At 38.1% G+C, this 18,234-nt stretch overlaps 9 protein-coding genes across 9 annotated transcripts; 5 read left to right on the forward strand and 4 right to left on the reverse strand.

The window, feature by feature from the left end:
* Positions 1-219: 219 nt before the first annotated feature.
* Positions 220-4,123, forward strand: Gasu_33840 (FBox-LRR protein). The gene has a single exon (XM_005705645.1). It carries the CDS (start codon positions 232-234, stop codon positions 3,460-3,462), a length of 3,231 nt encoding a protein of 1,076 aa, XP_005705702.1. The 5' UTR covers positions 220-231; the 3' UTR covers positions 3,463-4,123.
* Positions 4,124-5,349: 1,226 nt separating this feature from the next.
* On the forward strand, positions 5,350-6,634 carry Gasu_33850 (uncharacterized protein). Its single transcript, XM_005705646.1, has one exon. It carries the CDS (start codon positions 5,399-5,401, stop codon positions 6,473-6,475), a length of 1,077 nt encoding a protein of 358 aa, XP_005705703.1. The 5' UTR covers positions 5,350-5,398; the 3' UTR covers positions 6,476-6,634.
* A 698-nt stretch (positions 6,635-7,332) lies between these two features.
* Positions 7,333-8,709, reverse strand: Gasu_33860 (uncharacterized protein). The gene is made up of 2 exons (XM_005705647.1): positions 7,614-8,709; positions 7,333-7,564 (listed from the first exon to the last, which is right to left on the reverse strand). Exons 1-2 carry the CDS (start codon positions 8,660-8,662, stop codon positions 7,384-7,386), a joined length of 1,230 nt encoding a protein of 409 aa, XP_005705704.1. The 5' UTR covers positions 8,663-8,709; the 3' UTR covers positions 7,333-7,383.
* Positions 8,710-10,099: 1,390 nt separating this feature from the next.
* On the forward strand, positions 10,100-11,270 carry Gasu_33870 (uncharacterized protein). The gene is made up of 2 exons (XM_005705648.1): positions 10,100-10,343; positions 10,399-11,270. The coding sequence occupies exons 1-2, from the start codon at positions 10,128-10,130 to the stop codon at positions 10,813-10,815; spliced, it is 633 nt and encodes a 210-aa protein (XP_005705705.1). The 5' UTR covers positions 10,100-10,127; the 3' UTR covers positions 10,816-11,270.
* Positions 11,271-11,309: 39 nt separating this feature from the next.
* Positions 11,310-11,890, forward strand: Gasu_33880 (heme-binding protein). Its single transcript, XM_005705649.1, has 3 exons — positions 11,310-11,469; positions 11,521-11,607; positions 11,653-11,890. The coding sequence occupies exons 1-3, from the start codon at positions 11,332-11,334 to the stop codon at positions 11,758-11,760; spliced, it is 333 nt and encodes a 110-aa protein (XP_005705706.1). The 5' UTR covers positions 11,310-11,331; the 3' UTR covers positions 11,761-11,890.
* A 4-nt stretch (positions 11,891-11,894) lies between these two features.
* Positions 11,895-13,079, reverse strand: Gasu_33890 (uncharacterized protein). The gene has a single exon (XM_005705650.1). It carries the CDS (start codon positions 13,072-13,074, stop codon positions 11,926-11,928), a length of 1,149 nt encoding a protein of 382 aa, XP_005705707.1. The 5' UTR covers positions 13,075-13,079; the 3' UTR covers positions 11,895-11,925.
* Positions 13,080-13,719: 640 nt separating this feature from the next.
* Positions 13,720-16,090, forward strand: Gasu_33900 (N-acetyltransferase). The gene is made up of 4 exons (XM_005705651.1): positions 13,720-14,256; positions 14,303-15,082; positions 15,448-16,010; positions 16,060-16,090. The coding sequence occupies exons 2-4, from the start codon at positions 14,371-14,373 to the stop codon at positions 16,066-16,068; spliced, it is 1,284 nt and encodes a 427-aa protein (XP_005705708.1). The 5' UTR covers positions 13,720-14,256; positions 14,303-14,370; the 3' UTR covers positions 16,069-16,090.
* A 4-nt stretch (positions 16,091-16,094) lies between these two features.
* Gasu_33910 (glycerol-3-phosphate O-acyltransferase) lies at positions 16,095-17,549 on the reverse strand. The gene is made up of 2 exons (XM_005705652.1): positions 16,632-17,549; positions 16,095-16,580 (listed from the first exon to the last, which is right to left on the reverse strand). Exons 1-2 carry the CDS (start codon positions 17,496-17,498, stop codon positions 16,161-16,163), a joined length of 1,287 nt encoding a protein of 428 aa, XP_005705709.1. The 5' UTR covers positions 17,499-17,549; the 3' UTR covers positions 16,095-16,160.
* Positions 17,550-17,555: 6 nt separating this feature from the next.
* Gasu_33920 (uncharacterized protein) lies at positions 17,556-18,234 on the reverse strand (the record flags this gene model as incomplete). The annotated part of the gene is made up of 2 exons (XM_005705653.1): positions 17,556-18,085; positions 18,130-18,234. The coding sequence occupies 2 exons, from the start codon at positions 18,154-18,156 to the stop codon at positions 17,624-17,626; spliced, it is 489 nt and encodes a 162-aa protein (XP_005705710.1). The 3' UTR covers positions 17,556-17,623.

An 18,234-nucleotide genomic window follows, 5' to 3' on the forward strand; every position in this document is an offset into this window, starting at 1 on the left:
ATAGTTGTTGAAGTAAACCATGATTTATGAACAAAATGGTCTTCTTCTGAAGTTTATAAATCAGACCAAAAGAGGACTGAATTCCAACCATTTGGTCGTAATCCATGAAATGATGTCGCATTCGATTGATGACACAGCGTAATCTGAGAATATAGTCCCAGTGTATTCCCAACTTGGACACATTGGAACGATAAAGGTATTCAAAGGTACCTCGAAACCTACTTCGCTTAAATGAATAAAGACGAAAGTATTCGAAAAAACGGGTCAAGTGTGAAAAGCAACATTCAACAGGAAGCGCTTGGACCTGTCGAAACGAATGACTCAACAGCAGATATGGAACAGGATAGAGGTACATCTATGAGGAATGTAGACAACGGTTTTCCATCTGGTCATATTGAAGAATCTCTGTCTTCAGTTGCCCCAAGGCCAAGGGGTTATCATAGTACACAGTTCCTTACACAAGAAGAAACTATTTCTGAGTCAGAATCGAAACCAATTTCTTATAAACAGGCTTGTGTGGAACTTTCAAAGCAGGGTTCAACGAATGAGGTTTCCATTCAGTGGGGTTCAAAGCAAAATAGTCGTAAAACACTGGTCTACCAAGCAGTCCCAGCATTTTCACCTCGAAACCCGAAAGTGGATGCCTTGGAGAAGACGATAGACGATAGACTTTTGACAGCTACTCGACTTGTAGCGACAGTCCCGTGTAAAACAAGGATGTTCGATGAACTTCTCAAGCAAAGTCCTGTCACTGCAGCGGACTTTGAATTCAGAAATGAAAACGTCTTTCTAAAGGTGCTGGAACAGATAGAAAGTTCTGAGAAGCACTATTTTGCAGAAAATTCTATGGTTATGAGATTAGATCTTTTTCAGGTCTCGCAACTTGAGAGCAAAATGGCACAGGAGGCGTGGTATGGAGCGTTCACCAAGTTTAAACAAATTGCCATCGTCACTTCAGTATCAGATATCGTGAATGCATGTCACTGGCTCCAAGTTTGCCATTCTGGCAAAAAGTGTTTATCTCCAACACTCTTTTTATGGGCACAGTATAAAGGAAATTGTCAAGTTTTAAACGCCTTGTTTCGAGAATTCGACCCGATATACTTATATGTAAACCTTCATATACTGAAGGAAAAAGGAGTAGACTCTTTATTCTACCAAAAGCTGAATGACTGCAAACATCTACATTGTTTGGTGGTGAATGATATGACAATTTCTTTAAGAGAACTTGACAACATTCTAAAGTGTTCGTCCTCAGTCTTTGTGGGCTACCTTTCAAGTAAAATGATCTCCAAAGAATTGGAAAAGGTTAAAGTGAGTTTGCAGAACAATATGAAAGAGGTACATTTGATTACGTCAGAGTTATGCTATCATTTGCAGCAGACTCCTAATAATGACTTTAAAGAATATTGGAGTTTTTCTAAAGACTTTGGAACAAGACTTTGTTTCTATCCTGACAAAGTAAAGCTAGAATTTGCATGTAAGGCTTTACAAGCAAACTCTACATTAGAAATTCTAGATATTGATAGCTGCAATATGAATTCTGATGACGCAAAAAAGTTATCAGAGGCGTTGAAGAGAAATTCTACCCTGGATAATCTATGCATAGGTATTAACAAGATCAATTCTGAAGGAGCAAGATATATAGCAGACGTATTGAAAATGAATTCCACACTCACAAAATTATCTATTTATGGTAATAATATTGGTTCTGAAGGAGCGAGATATTTATCTGAAGCATTGAAAGTAAACTCTACATTAAAAATGCTCTGTATGGGTCGCAATAATATAGGTTCGGAAGGAACAAAGTATATTTCAAATGCTTTGATGCACAACTCTACCCTGACCGAATTATGTATCTATGGTAACAACATAGATTCCCAAGGAGCCAAATATTTATCTGAAGCCTTGAAGGTGAACTCAGGTTTGAAAACATTTCGTCTTGGTCGCAATTCAATTGGTTCTGAAGGCGCAATGGTTCTGTCCAAGGCACTGGAAAGAAATTCCACATTGACAGAGTTATATATTTATGCCAATAAGATTGGCCCTGAAGGAGCGAAGCATTTGTTTGGAGCAATGGAAAGACATTCCAAGCTGACAACATTGTGTATCGGTATTAATAATATTGGCCCAGATGGAGCTAAAGCCTTATCGGAAGCTTTACAAAGAAACTCCTCGTTAGAAACATTACAACTTTATGCAAATGAAATCGGCTCTCAAGGAATGAAATATCTGTCAGAAGCATTGGAAATCAACTCAGCACTGACGACATTCCTCATTGGCTGTAATGATATTGGCAATGAAGGGGCAGGACATCTTTCTGAGGCATTAAAAACAAATTCTACGCTGAAGGTATTGTATATTTATGGCAATAATATAGATGCAACTGGAGCAAGATACTTGTCAGACATGTTGCGAAGAAATTTATCACTGATAAAAATGCATATATATGGAAATTCTATCGGTTCAGAAGGATTCAATGCTCTGGTGGAAGGACTCAAAGAAAATTATACCATGAAAGAACTTTACATTAATATCAAAGACGATAGCATTGGTTCAAGAGAAACGTCCTTGATAAGGGAGTTATTGCATCGAAATAATTGTCTTAGTGATGAAGTCGATTCACCGATTTCTTTCACGCAGGAAGAAGAGCAAATGATTATGGAAAGACGCAAAAAATTGGATCTGCCAACACAACAAGATCACGACGCTGCCTGTAAAGCTGCCTTTTTGTTGATATCTTATCTTCAGCATCGACGCAAATTATGTCTAATTGACAGTAATGAACCGAATAATGCATCACCGTCTGATTCTTTATTAAAGCCATTATTTCTGATGGATCCCACCGATTTACCGAATGTGCGAGCTCAAGAAGAATGTTTCTTGTCAGAAACACATTCCTATCGTTGCGGCATTTGCTCCTTTGTTTGTCTCTATCCTTGCTGCTCGGACAACTGTTCGCATATTTTTTGCAAAGTTTGCATAACGAGAAGGCTCGATGAAAATAAAAGCTGTCCTCTTTGTGAAACTCCATGTGAGTCTTGGAGACAGGTTCCGGTTATTGATAGTATGATTCGTCATTTAATTGTTGATTGTCCCTTAAAATGCGGTTGGCAAGGGCTGCTTTCTGTTTACGATAATTGTCATCAAATGGAATGCATTCATCAAAAGGGAAGGTGCAATTTGTGTGGTTTGGAAATGGAACTTGGACAGTTTACGAACATACATTTGGTTGAAAGTGATTGCCGTATACCATGTCGTTACTGCAACCAAGTTATCGGTGCACCACTCATGGAAGTGCACGAACACTATGAATGTCTACTGGCTCCCTTTCAATGCTCTCTTTGTCAAAAAATATTGACATGGAAGGATAGTTTAAATCATTCGAATACATGCTGTGGCTCCATTCCAGCTTTTATGGTACATGTTGAGGGTGATCTGGTTTCCGATACTTGTGTTTAAATTGTTGGTTAATGTCAAAGTATTAGAAACAATTCGTTGTGGATTTGAAAAACTCAATAATTCAAGTAAATCATTTGTTCAATTGCGAGATAATGGATACAAAAGCTGAAAGAATTATTGTTGGAACCAATCATCCTTGAACAAATATACTGAGAAGATAAACTGGAGACAACTAGGATTATCTACTTGGTATTTGACATGACTGAGGTAAATATTTGTAACTAGCCTTGTTCAAAGTACTTTGGAAGCAAAAAACAACTTCAGACGTCATATCAACAAAAACTTTGTATTAAATCTATAAGTGAAAAATCTACCCGAGAATCTACAGACACTTGACAGGTTGATAGTCTTTGTTGACAAATGTTTTTAATTCCAGCAATTGAGCTTCTCTCATTGCGCCTAAGCTTTTTGATGACTACCGTGTTATGGTAGATGCTGTTCCTGATTGAAAGCTTGAATAATTGGTCCACTTGAAAATACGACGAGATAAAAGAATAACAATCAGTGATTCAGGTGGCCGTTTCAACTCCTTGCAAAGGTGGCTGCTTGACGGAGTCTTTGTCACAGCTGTTTGTGTGGCATCGACTTGAAGCAAGAGAAGATCACAAAGTGCCTTCAAAGTGAGGAAGTCTATTAAGGCAATAAAAACCTCAATAATAGGATAACAACGTCTCTTGTGTAAACAAAGAAAACGCAAGTATTCAAAAGTAGACTGAATCCTCCTATGGACACTGTGTTTCAACGTGGCAAACGCAAAAGAATAAACCAGCAGTATTTATTGCCGTGTTTCTAAACGCAGAATTTCAGTTGCTAAGCTCTGGCTACTTTAGGTTCAATGTTGAAAACCATTTTGAGAAAGTTTGAGTACTATTCTATGTAATGTGTTGGTATTATAGTGGGTTCTCTGCATTGATCATCTTCCATTCACACATTGCCCTTCGATTGTCCTATGATATAGCAAAACGCTATGTTATGCTCTTAAATTTATTCTTTAAAAGGCATTCTATTCAAAAGTGTTCCGTTCGTTCATATTTGAAGCAAGAAATCCATACAAAAAGAGAACAACTTCCTATTTGCAACTCTCTCGATAATGGACTTACTCCATTCTCACTATTAAGTGTGTCATTTCTTGGCATATATCGAATCAACTGATTGTGACTATTTATCCTAATAGTTGTTTCTTCCCAATAGTATGGCAATATACGACATGGCAATGTCATTTTTTTACATGAATATACATGCGTAAATATTAATATTCAAACAATAATATTCTCTTCCTACTGCTTGTGTACAAGCTTCTGTTCACTATAGTTGATATTTATCCCACAAAGTTCTTCAAGAATACTACTATGGCAATCTGGGCTTAAATATCAACTTGGAAACAGAAAACCATTCAACTCACCTCCTTAAGCTCGTTACATTTGACTATTTCAGTTTTATTTCTCACACAGTAAACTCTTCAAAAAAGGGGGACTATTATCAAAGGTGCAAAAGTTATACTCTCAATTATACATATATGGATTACACACTTAAAAAAGGGAGGTATTGGAAAGCTAGCTAGTGAGATAAGATAGCACTGAAGTCTAGCATATTTCTACTCGTCCGGAGTTGAAAGGAGTGTGCAAGGTAAAAACTTTGTCCAACAACGTCAATCCCATTTTGCAAGATTGCAGCTGAGTGATCTCAATTCGGTTGCAAATGGAAAAACAGCGTGGATCGCATTATCCAAGTTGATCAAAAAGCGATTTGTTTTGTAATGGGAATCTTGAACTGCCTTTTTCAAATATTCTTCTATAGCTGTTTCTATATTTGGAAAAACCAATCGTCACATGTAGAAATGGAATAATATTCTGAATCGACAAATCTCAAGCTTTATATAAGCTCCTGAAACAACAAAATTTTGTTTTATCTTTTTATTCTTAACTTTTAAGATAATATGAAGAGGTATTTATGTTATTTGCTGGTAACTCTACTTGTGGCAACTGTTCTCACTCGCTCTGCAAACGCGGATACTGGGACTTTTTCTTCTTCATTTTCTTCTGGTAATGGTGAAGCTTCAGGCTCTTCGGAAGCAACCAGTGGTGCTCAATCTTCAAGTTCCGACTCTCAAGCAAACTCAAAGGGACTCGGTTCAGCTCTGTCTATTGACTCCAGTTCTACCTCTTCACAAGGTAGCTCAAGTCTTTCTATCTCATCTTCTGAAGGTACTGCTACTGCAAAGGGAATAACAGCTGGAGCCAATGAAAAAAGTAGCACAGCAGCAGGTTCGAAAGCAACTTCTACTAAAAATGGAGCTGCTTTCGGTGCAGCTGGATCAAATAGCTTCGATTCCACAATAGATGGTATCAACTTTCAGGGATCTCAATCAACTAGTTCATCAGCTTCCTTTGGACATGGAGCAGCTGCTTCTGCAGCTCAAGGTGAAACTCCTAATACTAGTGCAAAAAGTGCATCCGCAACAGAAGGAAATGCATTAGCACAGGACACTTCCAACAGCAACTCAGGACCAAGTGGAGTATCAAGTAGCAGCCAAGCCAACACAATCGCTTTTCCAAATGGTGAAGCTGCAGCTTCAGGAGAAGCTAAAGCATCTGAGAACTTGAATTGCATGTGGCAGTATAAGCAACGATGTCTTCCATGTGCTTCAGTTGATAACGGTATGTGCAAATGTTACTGGAAAGTTTTCGATAGTTGTGTCTGTCAAAGCCTCACTTGTGCCAAACCATTCTTCAAAGCAAGTGTGGATTCTGAGGTGCTCTCTTTGTCGGCTAATGGAGGTTTTTCTCAAGCGTCCGCAAATGCAGCTTCTACTGTTTTAGGAGGAAAAGACAGTGCTTCTGTTCTTGGCTCAACTTTTAGTTCAGGCTCAACTTCTGCCTTCAGTGGCGCAAAAGGCAAACAGAACCAGGCAAAAGGCAGTGCGGAAAGTTTCGGATCTTCCTCTAGCGGCGGAAAATTTGGAAGCTACTCTGAAAATTACTTTCGTTCCGATATTCAGGTATTAGCAGCCTAAACGGCAAGTGTTGAAATCTTCCAACTTGCTTTGTCACTTCTCACATATGACAATTCTGGGTCATTCTTGTTGCTGAAATATTACAAACATATATTCTGGGTTCTTTGTTGAACTGTTTTTTTTCTCTTTGTATCACGTTATAAAAATTTGTGTGTTTTTCAATGAGACTTTTACTAGCTTTCTCTCCCTCCAAATTGGCAATTCATTATTCTCATCTATCAGAGAAAAACTTCATATTCATTGATCACCAAACAAGCTTACTTTTGAGCTCCTCATTATATTGTATTGCGTATCAAGTGGAAAAAGAAGAGACTACTTGTTGAGCTTACTTTTATTGGTTCATGGGTTTTTCAAGCCTTGTTGATCAACCAACCAGACCACTTTAGGATAGTACAAGTTTTCTTTTAGCAGCATCAATTAACCCATCTATTTGCTTTGGAAAATGGTTGATTAGCTTGTTAGATGCCCTGAAAAAGAACAAATCAGTACAACAAGTGCACAGCTGTTCAGTTTGGCTCATTAGAGACAAAGCTTGCAAGGCCTTTTGAGTATTTATGCCATCGTCAGTATTTCTTTCAATTTTCTGCTCTTCACTCATGAAAATGTATGACTAGTCAGAGAATTCTGATAATCTTGCCTCAGTTGGAGTGAAAGTAATCTATAAGTGCATTTCAAGACATCCAGTGACTTTATTTAGGACACTTGAGACAGTTGAATGAAATTGTTACCTATTCGGAGTTCTAACAATTTACCTCTTCGGAAGTGGGAAGAAAAGATTCGTACAAAGCTACTTGAGACTGTTGAATAAATGGTTGAAAGTGCACTGATATACTTTGTATCTAGTAAGAATTCATAAAATATTTGGAAACCTGTTTATCATACAAAAAATTCTTCTTCTGCGACAGTAACTAGAAGGTTCTATTCTTACGAAACTTTAAAGAGTTTTCCTCGTTGCTACACGAAAATTCATTTTTCACAATCATAGCATGTGGTGCGTGCCCAGTTTCCAACAATCCTAAAGGTGGCTGATGGCAACCAACATCAGATTCATGGATATGGTTGAGACAAAATAATGCTACTTTCAAATAGCTTCAGCTACAAAAATCAATCGGATATCATCAACCATTTGGAAACCTACAAAGTTTTAAAATAAAATGAGTTGTTGAGACCATTTGTTTCCTTTAGAGCATTATCTACCGTCGTTAGAAAAGGAAAAGATTGTATTTCAGCAGACAAATTTAAAGGGTAGGTAATGCTATTCACGTTCATGCATACGTAACCCCATTCATATAAATGCCTAATGACATTGTTGGATGCATCGTCATTTCGGACTTCTACTACTACACCATCCACCAACTGATGTTGAAAAAAGGATTGCATTCCAAGCATTGCTCTCCATTCGCTACCTTCCACATCCAACTTGAGAAAAGTGATACTAGTAGGATACGGAATAACTTCATCTATACGAATAGTAGAGACATTTTCACTACCAACAGCCTCTACGTCATATGAAACAGATGTTCCTCCAACATTTTTGTCTGATACAAAGCCAACTTGCACTCGGGCTCCACTGATGTTCGATACTGCTCTCCTCATCAAGTGAAAACGGTCTCCAAAAGAATTGATTCTCACAGCCATTGCGACTCCAAGAAATACTGATGATTGAACCTCAAAACCAAAAACTTCACAGTTTTTACTAGCAGCATATAGACCAAAGGAGCCAAAGTTCGTTCCAATATCTAGACAAAGACAATGTCCAACTCGACTTTTTGAAGAGTGCATATTATCGACAGTAGAAAGTCGATTGTTTCTATTTTGATGATGCCAATCAAATATATGATGTACGAACCTATCAAAATATCCACCAGATGACAGCATGCTAGCAGAAACGATGGAGTCAATTCGTGCTTTGAATGCAACGAAATAATAGGGAGGGTTCGAATTACTGATACTTAAAACGTAGTCTTTTAAGCTAAGTCTAGTTATAGATTGTGTATCAGTGGAGACACCGTCCTCTGTGAGAAGAGGCTGAAAGGTATACTTTGGAAATGATGCCTCATGGATAACATTTGTCTCCTCGTTCACACAAGTTATTTTTCGTCGACTACTGAAAATAACAACCAAAATGAAGCAGTTGAAAGCAAACCAAACAAGAGAAATCTTTGTAGATGCGAACCCCACCCGCATTGCTGAGTAACAATGGAAAAATTCTTGTCTAATTCTCGTCGATGAGAATGTCCTTGTTCAATAGAGAGACTGTTTGCCTTTTTAAAAGAAAAAAATAAAGAAAAGAGTTGCTACCTTATATTAGGAATGTGCTAAGCTTTGTATATAATATAGAAAGCTAGAAATCTTGAAACACAGACTTCAACTTGCGTATTTTGCAAAGGAGTGCAATTAGGATACGGGCAAGGAAGTGTATCGAATAATACAACAAGAGAACACTTTGAAAGGTTTGAAATGTTGTATAAAAGTAAACTGTTTTCTATCTCTTCCCAAGTTACTTATGTTTGGACGAAGAGAGAACAGTTAGTCTTGTTGAGAAAGTATATTGAAGAATATTTTCTCAACAGTTTTTGGCTTCCCAGTTCAAAGACTTGATTTCATTTTGCCGTTCTCGAATATCTTGCACATTATGGTTAATGATACCATTAAACTGAACACTTGCCTACAACCAAAACCTATTTCCAGTTAATCCAATTTTTATTTTTTTTAGTAAGAAAATAAATTGAAGCTACTCTTTCAACTTTTTGCAATATAGGCCTAGCGTACCTGACCGGAATTTCAGTTTTGATGATGCTTTCCACGGTTGAGCTAAACTTGTACCCACCTTCAAGACAGATTCAATCATACAGTGTAATACTGGTTGGCAATATTCCAACTAAAGTTAAGATAATAAACCTGTGGAGGTTTCTTGAACACTGGAATTTGTGCCTTGCAAATAACTATACAACTCTTCATATATGTAAGTATTATTAACTCCATATAAAACTTGAAAGGCTTCATAAATTCCTTTTAATTGCGATTCGTGTTGGGACACCTTGCTTGACAGTTGAGTGACTCTATGGGAATTCAAGAAACACAGAGCGTATAACAGCTCTGCATCAAACGAGACGAAATCGTGACAGATCCCGTAGCAGCTGGTATCATCACAAATATCTATCGGATAAAAAATTGGAGATAAATATAAAGAAGGCTTTTCGAAACAAATGCATAAATCATAATTTTGTGTAGCAGAAAGAGGAATAGTATTTGCTCTCCTCGCAAATTGTACAATAATAAGTATACAAACGAGCCAGAATAACAGCCTTAACTGGGCTCTTTTCTCCATTGTATAACAACAATCGACTTGATAACAATGAGAAGAGGTTGACTTGACGCCAAAAAAACAAGCTGAAAATCAACTCGTCTTCAATCAATGAACAAGTCACCTATTGAAACCAGCTCAATTTTCCATCATCCATCGCAGGTGAGTTGCGCATCCATTTCTCCTCTTCCCTTGGACCTGGAATATTTGCTGGCAATTGCTAACCATTCATTGGTGGATCACCTTGTGAGTTGCGCATCAAAGTTGCGCACACGTTCATTTTCTAGAAAGCTTGTGATCCAGAATAATAGCTTAAATACGAGGGTGTTGCACCGTGCAGAATTGATGTTTTTGTGCGCTTGCTTTTGTGCATCGAGTATTGTACCGGTGCTCACATCTGTTCATAGTTGCGACAGTTGTGACTGTACTCAATTCTGTTCTAGTACTGTAAACTCTACCCACTGCCTACTAGACGCAGTTCGTGATACAGTAGATTCGGTTTCTTCAACTAGTTATACAAGTTCCGTTGCTATTGCAGCTCTTGTCATTTCCATTTTTTCAGTAGTCTTTTCAGTTGTATCAACCATCTATGTCACCAAAAGGCGTGTTTATTCAGCTAATTCTCATCTTTAGCTTGCTTGCTTATGTCTCGGGATCCACTACCATTGATTATACTCACCAAGCCGACGTTTGCTTATGTAAGCTTGAAGGTGCATTAGAGCCTATCATCCAACTGATTGATTCTTGCACCGAATCTTCTTGTGACAGTATGTGTAGTTCCTTTGCTGACAGCATCAATTTCAATTCTACTTGCCTTTATAGTCAGACAAATGTTGATGATACCATTGACGAGGACCTCGAGATTATAAGAAGTCAAATCAGTGGAATTTATGACGCTTTCAAAGCATTATTCGGAGGCAAAGGTACTTATATTTATAAGGCTCTGGAGGCAGATCTGGAAAAACGTGAGGATGATTCAGATTTTAAATATCTCAAGCCGACACCGACACCGACAACGGCACCAAAGAAGTGAAAGTCGTTATATCCATAGTTATATTTTTAGTGTTGTGTTTTTTGCCTTGTTTAGGCAGCCTTTGAGTTTTCTAAAGTTAAATTCGTTTCTTTCTTTGAATGCAATCCATATACGTTACATTTCGATTCTATCTTCACAAAACACTTGAAAATCAATTACACTGTCAACTGATAAATATGTATTGTATCAAAAGTAATGAAAGGTGGATGAACATCTCTTGAAAGCAACTCCTTATTTTATTATCTCGATAAGAAAATGATCGAAAAGTTTAGGAGCAATTCAAGCAACTAGTGATTTCCATTGACTGTTTTGTTCTATCCTAGAAGCAAAGAGTTGGTTTCTGTGAGATATATAGAAAAGGAAGCTGGTGAGAACTAAAATGGTGCACAGACACGAGTTCTATCGAAACGTCGCAAAGATAGCATGCATGTCAACATAAATAGAAAAAGAAGCTAGTGAGAACAAAAATGCATCACATCAGACACCAATCATGGAATCGGCGAAATTATAGCATGCATGATCAAAAAACCTTCGTCCCCAGGATACAGCCAAGTAGACTGGTTAAGAAGCAAACGGAATAAAACTCGCACGACAACAGTTCCCATACGTATGGAACAAGTCAAACAACACAACCGGAAAGACGACGCGTGGTTGGTAGGTTACTTGTTTGTACAATTGTGCAAAAGTTGTTGTTCATTCTTAAAGGTTCTTCGTGGGAAAGTGTACGACGTTACAGAATATATTCCTTTTCATCCAGGAGGAGAGGCTGAAATTTGTCGTGCTATTGGGAAAGTAAGTCAATTTAAGGGACAAGTTGGTTGTTGAAGGTTGTTGTAGGATGCAACAAAGTTATTTCTTGCCAAACATCCGTGGGTAAACGCGGAATTTTTGCTATCAGCTTGTCTTATAGGTTATCTTTCAGAGGATTGTAGGGAAGGAGTATAGTTTCCAGTTGGAAAGCTCCTGTTAGGATTCTCAAAATTGTTTTTTAGCTACAAAATGTTGGAAATAATTGAAGTCACTAGAGATAATTAGTAGTACCTTTAAAAGCCACTGTTTTCTAACACAAACAACTACAGGGAGCATCTTTATTCCGAAAGACAGCAACGACTACACAATAATACGCATAACTACTAAAACAATAACCACTACAATCCCTGCAACTGCAACGCTTCCCAACACAACGCCAGCAATTGCAGTAGGGCTAGTTGAACTGGAAGACACGGCTTTGTTGGATGGATCACTGGAACTGGTTGCCGTTGCAAGTTGACTTCGCAATGATGACATATTTCTTTTCAAATCCTTATATTCCCTATTCAATGTAGAAATATTCGTCTCTATTATGTCGATACTTGTCGTGTAGTTAAGAGAGGACATGGTTCCATTCAATTGTTCCAAATCGTAAATAACTTGTTGTATCTCTTCCTTCGTATGGTTACTGTCCTTGCTGAGGTTCTTTCCAAGACTCATCATTTCATTGTACAATTTCGTAAAGTTATTGCTCATGTCCATTTCTATGTTGGACAACATAGTTTGAGTCGAGTTCAAGCTGGAATTGGTGGTACTCTCAAACATGGAAACATAGTTGGCAAGAATAGTCAGATTGGTAGCCATTCCATCTATTTCGTTGGTTTGATTCAAACTCTCCAACATTTGCATAATGCTTTGAATCTGGGTATTCATAGTGGCCAGTTGTTGGGACACATTGTAACGTTCACCACAATCTCCTTGACAACATTCTGGCTGATAATAATAATAATAATAAGGATTATACCATGAAGAATAATAATAATAATTGTAGTAGTCAGAAGGGTAGTAGCCGTAATAATCAGAAGGATAATAATAATCTTGCACATTCTCTTTCACATTCACATCTGCAACGGAACTTATATTCACTTTCACGTTGGGTAGATTGGACGACACTTGGATATTCTCTTGTATTTGTTCGCTCACTTGAGACTGTACCGTCGTATTACTTGAAGGTTGTGGTTGCGGGCAATACGGATAGATATAGAATGGATATGCATACTTGTAATATTGTTCAAGTGCATCTAACACACTAGCAAAAGTTGATTGACAGTTTTCTTGTGTACAATTCATGCAGGTAGTCATATTATCTATATTACCCAGAAGATAAGGCTGTTGTCCATAATAGCCGCCGACATATATATAACAGGAACAGTTGTGTTGTGTTGCAGAGACCACTGAACAAGCCAACAGAGTAATGAGCAAGCTATAGATGGTTAAATAGTTGTTCATTTAGCTTCCTGTTGTAGTTTAACTTTGTTTACCATATACATGCATACCGTTACGCACCATGTTTACCCACAAAAAGAATCATTCCGAGTTAGGTATAATTGAGGCGGGCTTGTAAACAGGGGTTGCGCACCTCTTTGGCCCAGCCGAACAGGGATGGGGAGAATGTGGATGCGCATTCTAATCTAGAAACCAGCCACGTGGGAAGAATTCAAATCATTTCAACAAGGGTGCGAAACATGCTATTTGGTGTGTCTTCTTAGGAAACTTTTGTCATCAAAACTTGTCGCGGTTTAAACAACGACATTTCTATGCTATGAAATATGGCAGCAAGAGAAGCAATGAAATACTGCCTTCTTTGTTATCTTGATATTAGGCTTCTTATTCTGATGGCATAATGTAGTTATGTTTTCTACTGACGATAAAGAACGAGAACACTTTGTTGCTTGTTGAATAGAATAGATCCTTCTTTTGAAGATAGTAGAACCCATTTGGTTCTATTACTAAATATGACTTGTAATATATGTACCAGGATATTCACAAATCGACGGTCTTTGGAAAAAGCTATTTGAGGATATCAGGTTAAGGTATTTTTTATCAAATTGTACAGTTATGCAAATCTTGACAAGTTTCGAAGTTGGAAGGTCCAACCTACTAGGGGAAAACAAGACAACGTACCACTTGACGATAGTAGACCCTCTTATCATCCTGGTTGCAAATAGTCTTCACTGAGCCACTATGTAAAACTGATTAAGAACACGTTTTTCTCTTAACTTTAGGGTTGACGAGGACTTGCGTGTCTACAAAGTAGCGAGAGGGGGCAACCTCACTCTCCTCTACAGAAACAAGTACTACAAGGAAACTTAAAGCGTGCGAATGTTTCCCAGTATCTGAAAGTGGCCACAACCTATTTGTTTTGAACTCGAGATGGTTCCTTGTCGTTTAGCCTTACGTACAAATTTTCCTTGTGACAACAACATGTACTACGAATGAGCAAAAAAGTGATTTGTCATGATACGGCCCGTTGTGATTCAATCGACCAATCAAATTCATCCGAAAGGGATAATCCTAGTCCCTACATGAATCAGCAAGAACAGGTCCCAGCTCAGAATAGAATCCTTCGTAATCGTTGTGTTGTCCGATTGTGGTTGACGCTAAGGAGTTTCTCTCTCGGCTCTACCTGTGGTAACAACTTGAGGCGAGCTACTTTATTTATATTATCTGTCTAAAGGCCCTCCTTGGATACCTAGTGAGGGGGTTATTTGAGAGGGATTGGTTGGTTGTAGTTTCCCTAGGATTATGGCGTCGCCATTTTCAACTTCATTTTTCTCTCTAACAGAAGGCGGTGATATGCTTGAAGCAGATACTTTGGAGAGTGAAAGACCGTATTCTTCTCGATTGGAACAGAGCGGGAGTTACCTATTGCCTAGTTTGGATGACGGTGATGCTCTTGGCTTTCGTTGTTTTTCCAGGAAACTGTACGAAGAGCACCTTCCAGCTTCCTTAAATCACTTTCACAGTGATGACTCTTACGGAATAACCTTTGAGCAGTTACAGGGAGGGACTCTTGGACATCAGTGGAGTAATTCTTCCTTGAGTTCACAACTTACTTCGGAAAGTTGTTTTTCTTTGCAGAGAAGTACTTCATTGCCTACCAATACAGTGAGAAATTCACAAGTTTATGGTCTTACAGATCATCATCATGAAAGTGACGAAAAGGATAGTGATGTTATAGGGAAACTTGTGACGAGGAGGAGTTGTCCACCTGGGCGAATTGCTCAAGTGAATGGTTCCAGCTTTCAAGTACTGTCTCCAGTATCCAATCGTGACAGCAGTTACTCTACAGTGGATGCGGATGAAAGTGATTCTGGTTCATTTGATGGTACTCAATTTGCGAAGACTCGTAGAAGTAGAGCAAGATTGAATCATAACTTGGAAAAGTTGCGAGAATTGTTACCTTCTTCTGAATGTAGCAGAAGAGAAAGCAAATCTAACCTTATTAAACGCGCGTGTAAGTATATTGCTTTTTTACAAAAAGAAACGGGAAAACGGCATGTTATTATCAAGCAGTAATCGAATATCTGACGAGAGAACCAAACATGACATGTTGTGTGAAGAGAACAATAGAGCAGTTTATTTTTTGTGTTGGTTTCTTTTGTGTTTTTCTCTGGTCTTCCTCAATATTGGTATTAGTACTACGCAAGTCTCTATTCATTATATAAAATATACATATGTTTGTGTAACTGAACGTTTGTATTTGTTTGTGCTGAGAAGTCAAATGCCACTTTTCATTTCCACCGAGAAAAAAAAGGAGGATGTCCCTATCATAGTATCGTTTCTTCTCTTTTGGATCGACTCTTCCAATATAAAAACTAGGTCATGTCGATGATGATCATGTATCTTTACTGAACAAGCCCATTGTACTTCTCTCCTTATTCAATCGTATTGTAACCCAAAAAATGAGAGCTAATGAAGACTTGTGCTTAAAGGGAAAGCAAGTATTGTTAGCTCCTTATGAAAAAGAGTTTGTACCTCTTTATCACACGTGGATGCAAAATAAAACCTTGTTGGAACAAACTGCAACGGAGCCTCTTTCTTTAAAAGAAGAATATGAAAACCAAATATCTTGGAGAGAAGACCCTCACAAATGTAGTTTCATCATAATTTATATACAACAAGAACAACCACAACAAATTGTAGGAGATGTGAATGCATTTCTTCTTCAAGATGAAGATAGCAGTGCAGTGGAAGTGGAAGTGATGATAGCAGAGACTAGTTATCGTCGTCTAGGGTTAGCAACGGAAGCTGTGCAGTTGTTGTTGTTGTTTGTCAACCGATACTTAGGTTTGAATACTTTTATTGCCAAAATAGCCACCGGCAACACTGCTTCGTTGGGTTTGTTTCGTCGTCTAGGTTTTGAAATATATCGTCAAGTACCGGTGTTTTCTGAAGTTCACTTGAGAAAGACAGATGTTGACCCAGTTGAAGTACAACTAGGCTCTTGGAAACGAGATTGGTATTCTCTTTGTAAGCATATCATACCTAATCATATAACAACAACTGAGAAAGAAGAGTATGAATAGCCCATTTTATTGTTCCAATCCACCGAGTTTTTCATACAATTCCTTTACTTTGTGATGAAGATGGGAAGCTCTTTCTTGACGAATTTGTTCTTTTCCAACACCATTAGGTGGTTCTTGTTTCATCCAAGGCCATTGTATAGGTTCACCAATAGCCAGACCAATGGGAACATAACGAACATATCGCTTTTCTCCCAACGCTACTTGAATATGATCAGGAGGTGGTAATAAATCCCAAGTTCTTAAAGCCATTGGATAGAAATGAACGACAGTTTTCACTTGAGACGCTACAAAACGCATCAATTCCAATGATTCTGGTACAAAATCGGCAACTTTGACGAGACCTGAATGGGAATCTCTTCTATCCCTTCCGCCACTCGGTGCAAACCAAATCATATTTCCTCCTTGTTCTAGTAATTGTTGCATTTTCTATATTCTTCAGTTATATGGATATTGTGACGAGAAGACAAGTTTACTTACTGCTATTGTCTTTCTATTATGTGTCAGTTTATCTGCTTTGGTTTCTGGAAAGTCATTGATATGTCTTTTAGAATATACGGTTAATAAGTTTCTCCCCATAGAAAATGGCATTGCTACTGGATCATCTCTCACTCGGTCACCTGCCATGAATATTATTTTCTCTGCCAACTTTCCTTGTCCCAGTTTTTCTTCCAACAACACATGAATGGCGTGAGGATCACCTTCACTTTGATGATTCGAAAAGAACACCACATTCTCTCCTCGTTCCAACTGTTGTGGTATGCTACCGATAATATATTCAGTTCCCAATATGATAGACTTGGCAACGTGTACTATAGGTCTAGCAAAGTCCAACCCAAACTCTAAATAATCAAACGGTTCTCGTATACTTTGATGAAAAGGTTCGAAAGGATATCTGTGTTGACAACAACGACGCACCAATTCCAACAATACTTGAAACATAGTTTCTGTAAATAGATTAGGATCCATCTTCATACCAGCAGAACAAACAGCTTGTAAATAAGAGTGGTACCATTCCACCAACACTTGTTCGCAGTTGCTTGGAATCTCTCCTTGTTGATAATACCTGTGTGCTCTTTGTATGAAAGTGAGTTGGTCGTGGTTAGGTACTCGTGCTTGGGAGAGGTAGTTTTCGAGTCTTTTCACGAGTGGTATTTGAGTAACGTGAGAAGAAGAAATAGCTACGAGAGAACAAGTTGGTTTCCAGTCACGACGGCACACATAATAGTTGCTTTGTTGTCCATAACAGTGGAACCACAAGTCAATATGACGACGAGTCACTTTCTTTTGGCAACATAAACTATGAGAATATATACTCAACTTGTGACTTTGGAATAGCAACCGCATTCTATGATTTCTTCATCACCTCTCCTCCTAAAACAACAAATCCTTTATCCAATTCTTCTCATTTGTCCATACTTTATTTTCAAACTCACACAAAAGCACACACAACAACTCTTTTTATCATCATATCAACGCTTATTATCTTCTAACAGTGTGTGAGATGCTTCTTGATAAGTCCCACGCACAGCTTCTTCTTTCGAAGTTACTACTTCATCTTTCAATTGTTGAGATACAGAATCACCCTTATCATGAGATATATTCTTTTCTTCTTCAGTAGTGGTGGATTCACCCAACAAGTGAGCTTGACGAATATATTCTTCAGCTGCTTCTTTACCCATCGACCATCTTCTATACCAATGAGATATCAACGTACGATCATCATAATAAATAGGTACATTGGCATAATAATCCACTTGTTCACTTGTTTCAAGAGAACAACGAGACAATAACATCCGAATATATTCCATTTTAGCTTCTTCATAGCTCTCGCGTGAACCACTCAATTTACGAGATATCAAAGTCCAAACAGAATAGCGACCCAAGCGAGTTGCTTCTTGATCATCTCCATGTGCAGGTACAACTCCATATTTCTTAGCCAAACGAGCCGCATAGCGAGTTCTCAACTCCAAATAACGCTTATCCTCTCCACGAAGACCCACATTGGAATATTCAGGTACAAACAATACAGCTAAAATGAAACCAAGATATTCTAAACCTGCAATAAAACCATTGAACGCGA

The sequence above is a fragment of the Galdieria sulphuraria genome (genome assembly GCF_000341285.1).
Source record: "Galdieria sulphuraria unplaced genomic scaffold scaf_27, whole genome shotgun sequence".
In the NCBI taxonomy this organism is placed as follows: domain Eukaryota; phylum Rhodophyta; class Bangiophyceae; order Galdieriales; family Galdieriaceae; genus Galdieria; species Galdieria sulphuraria.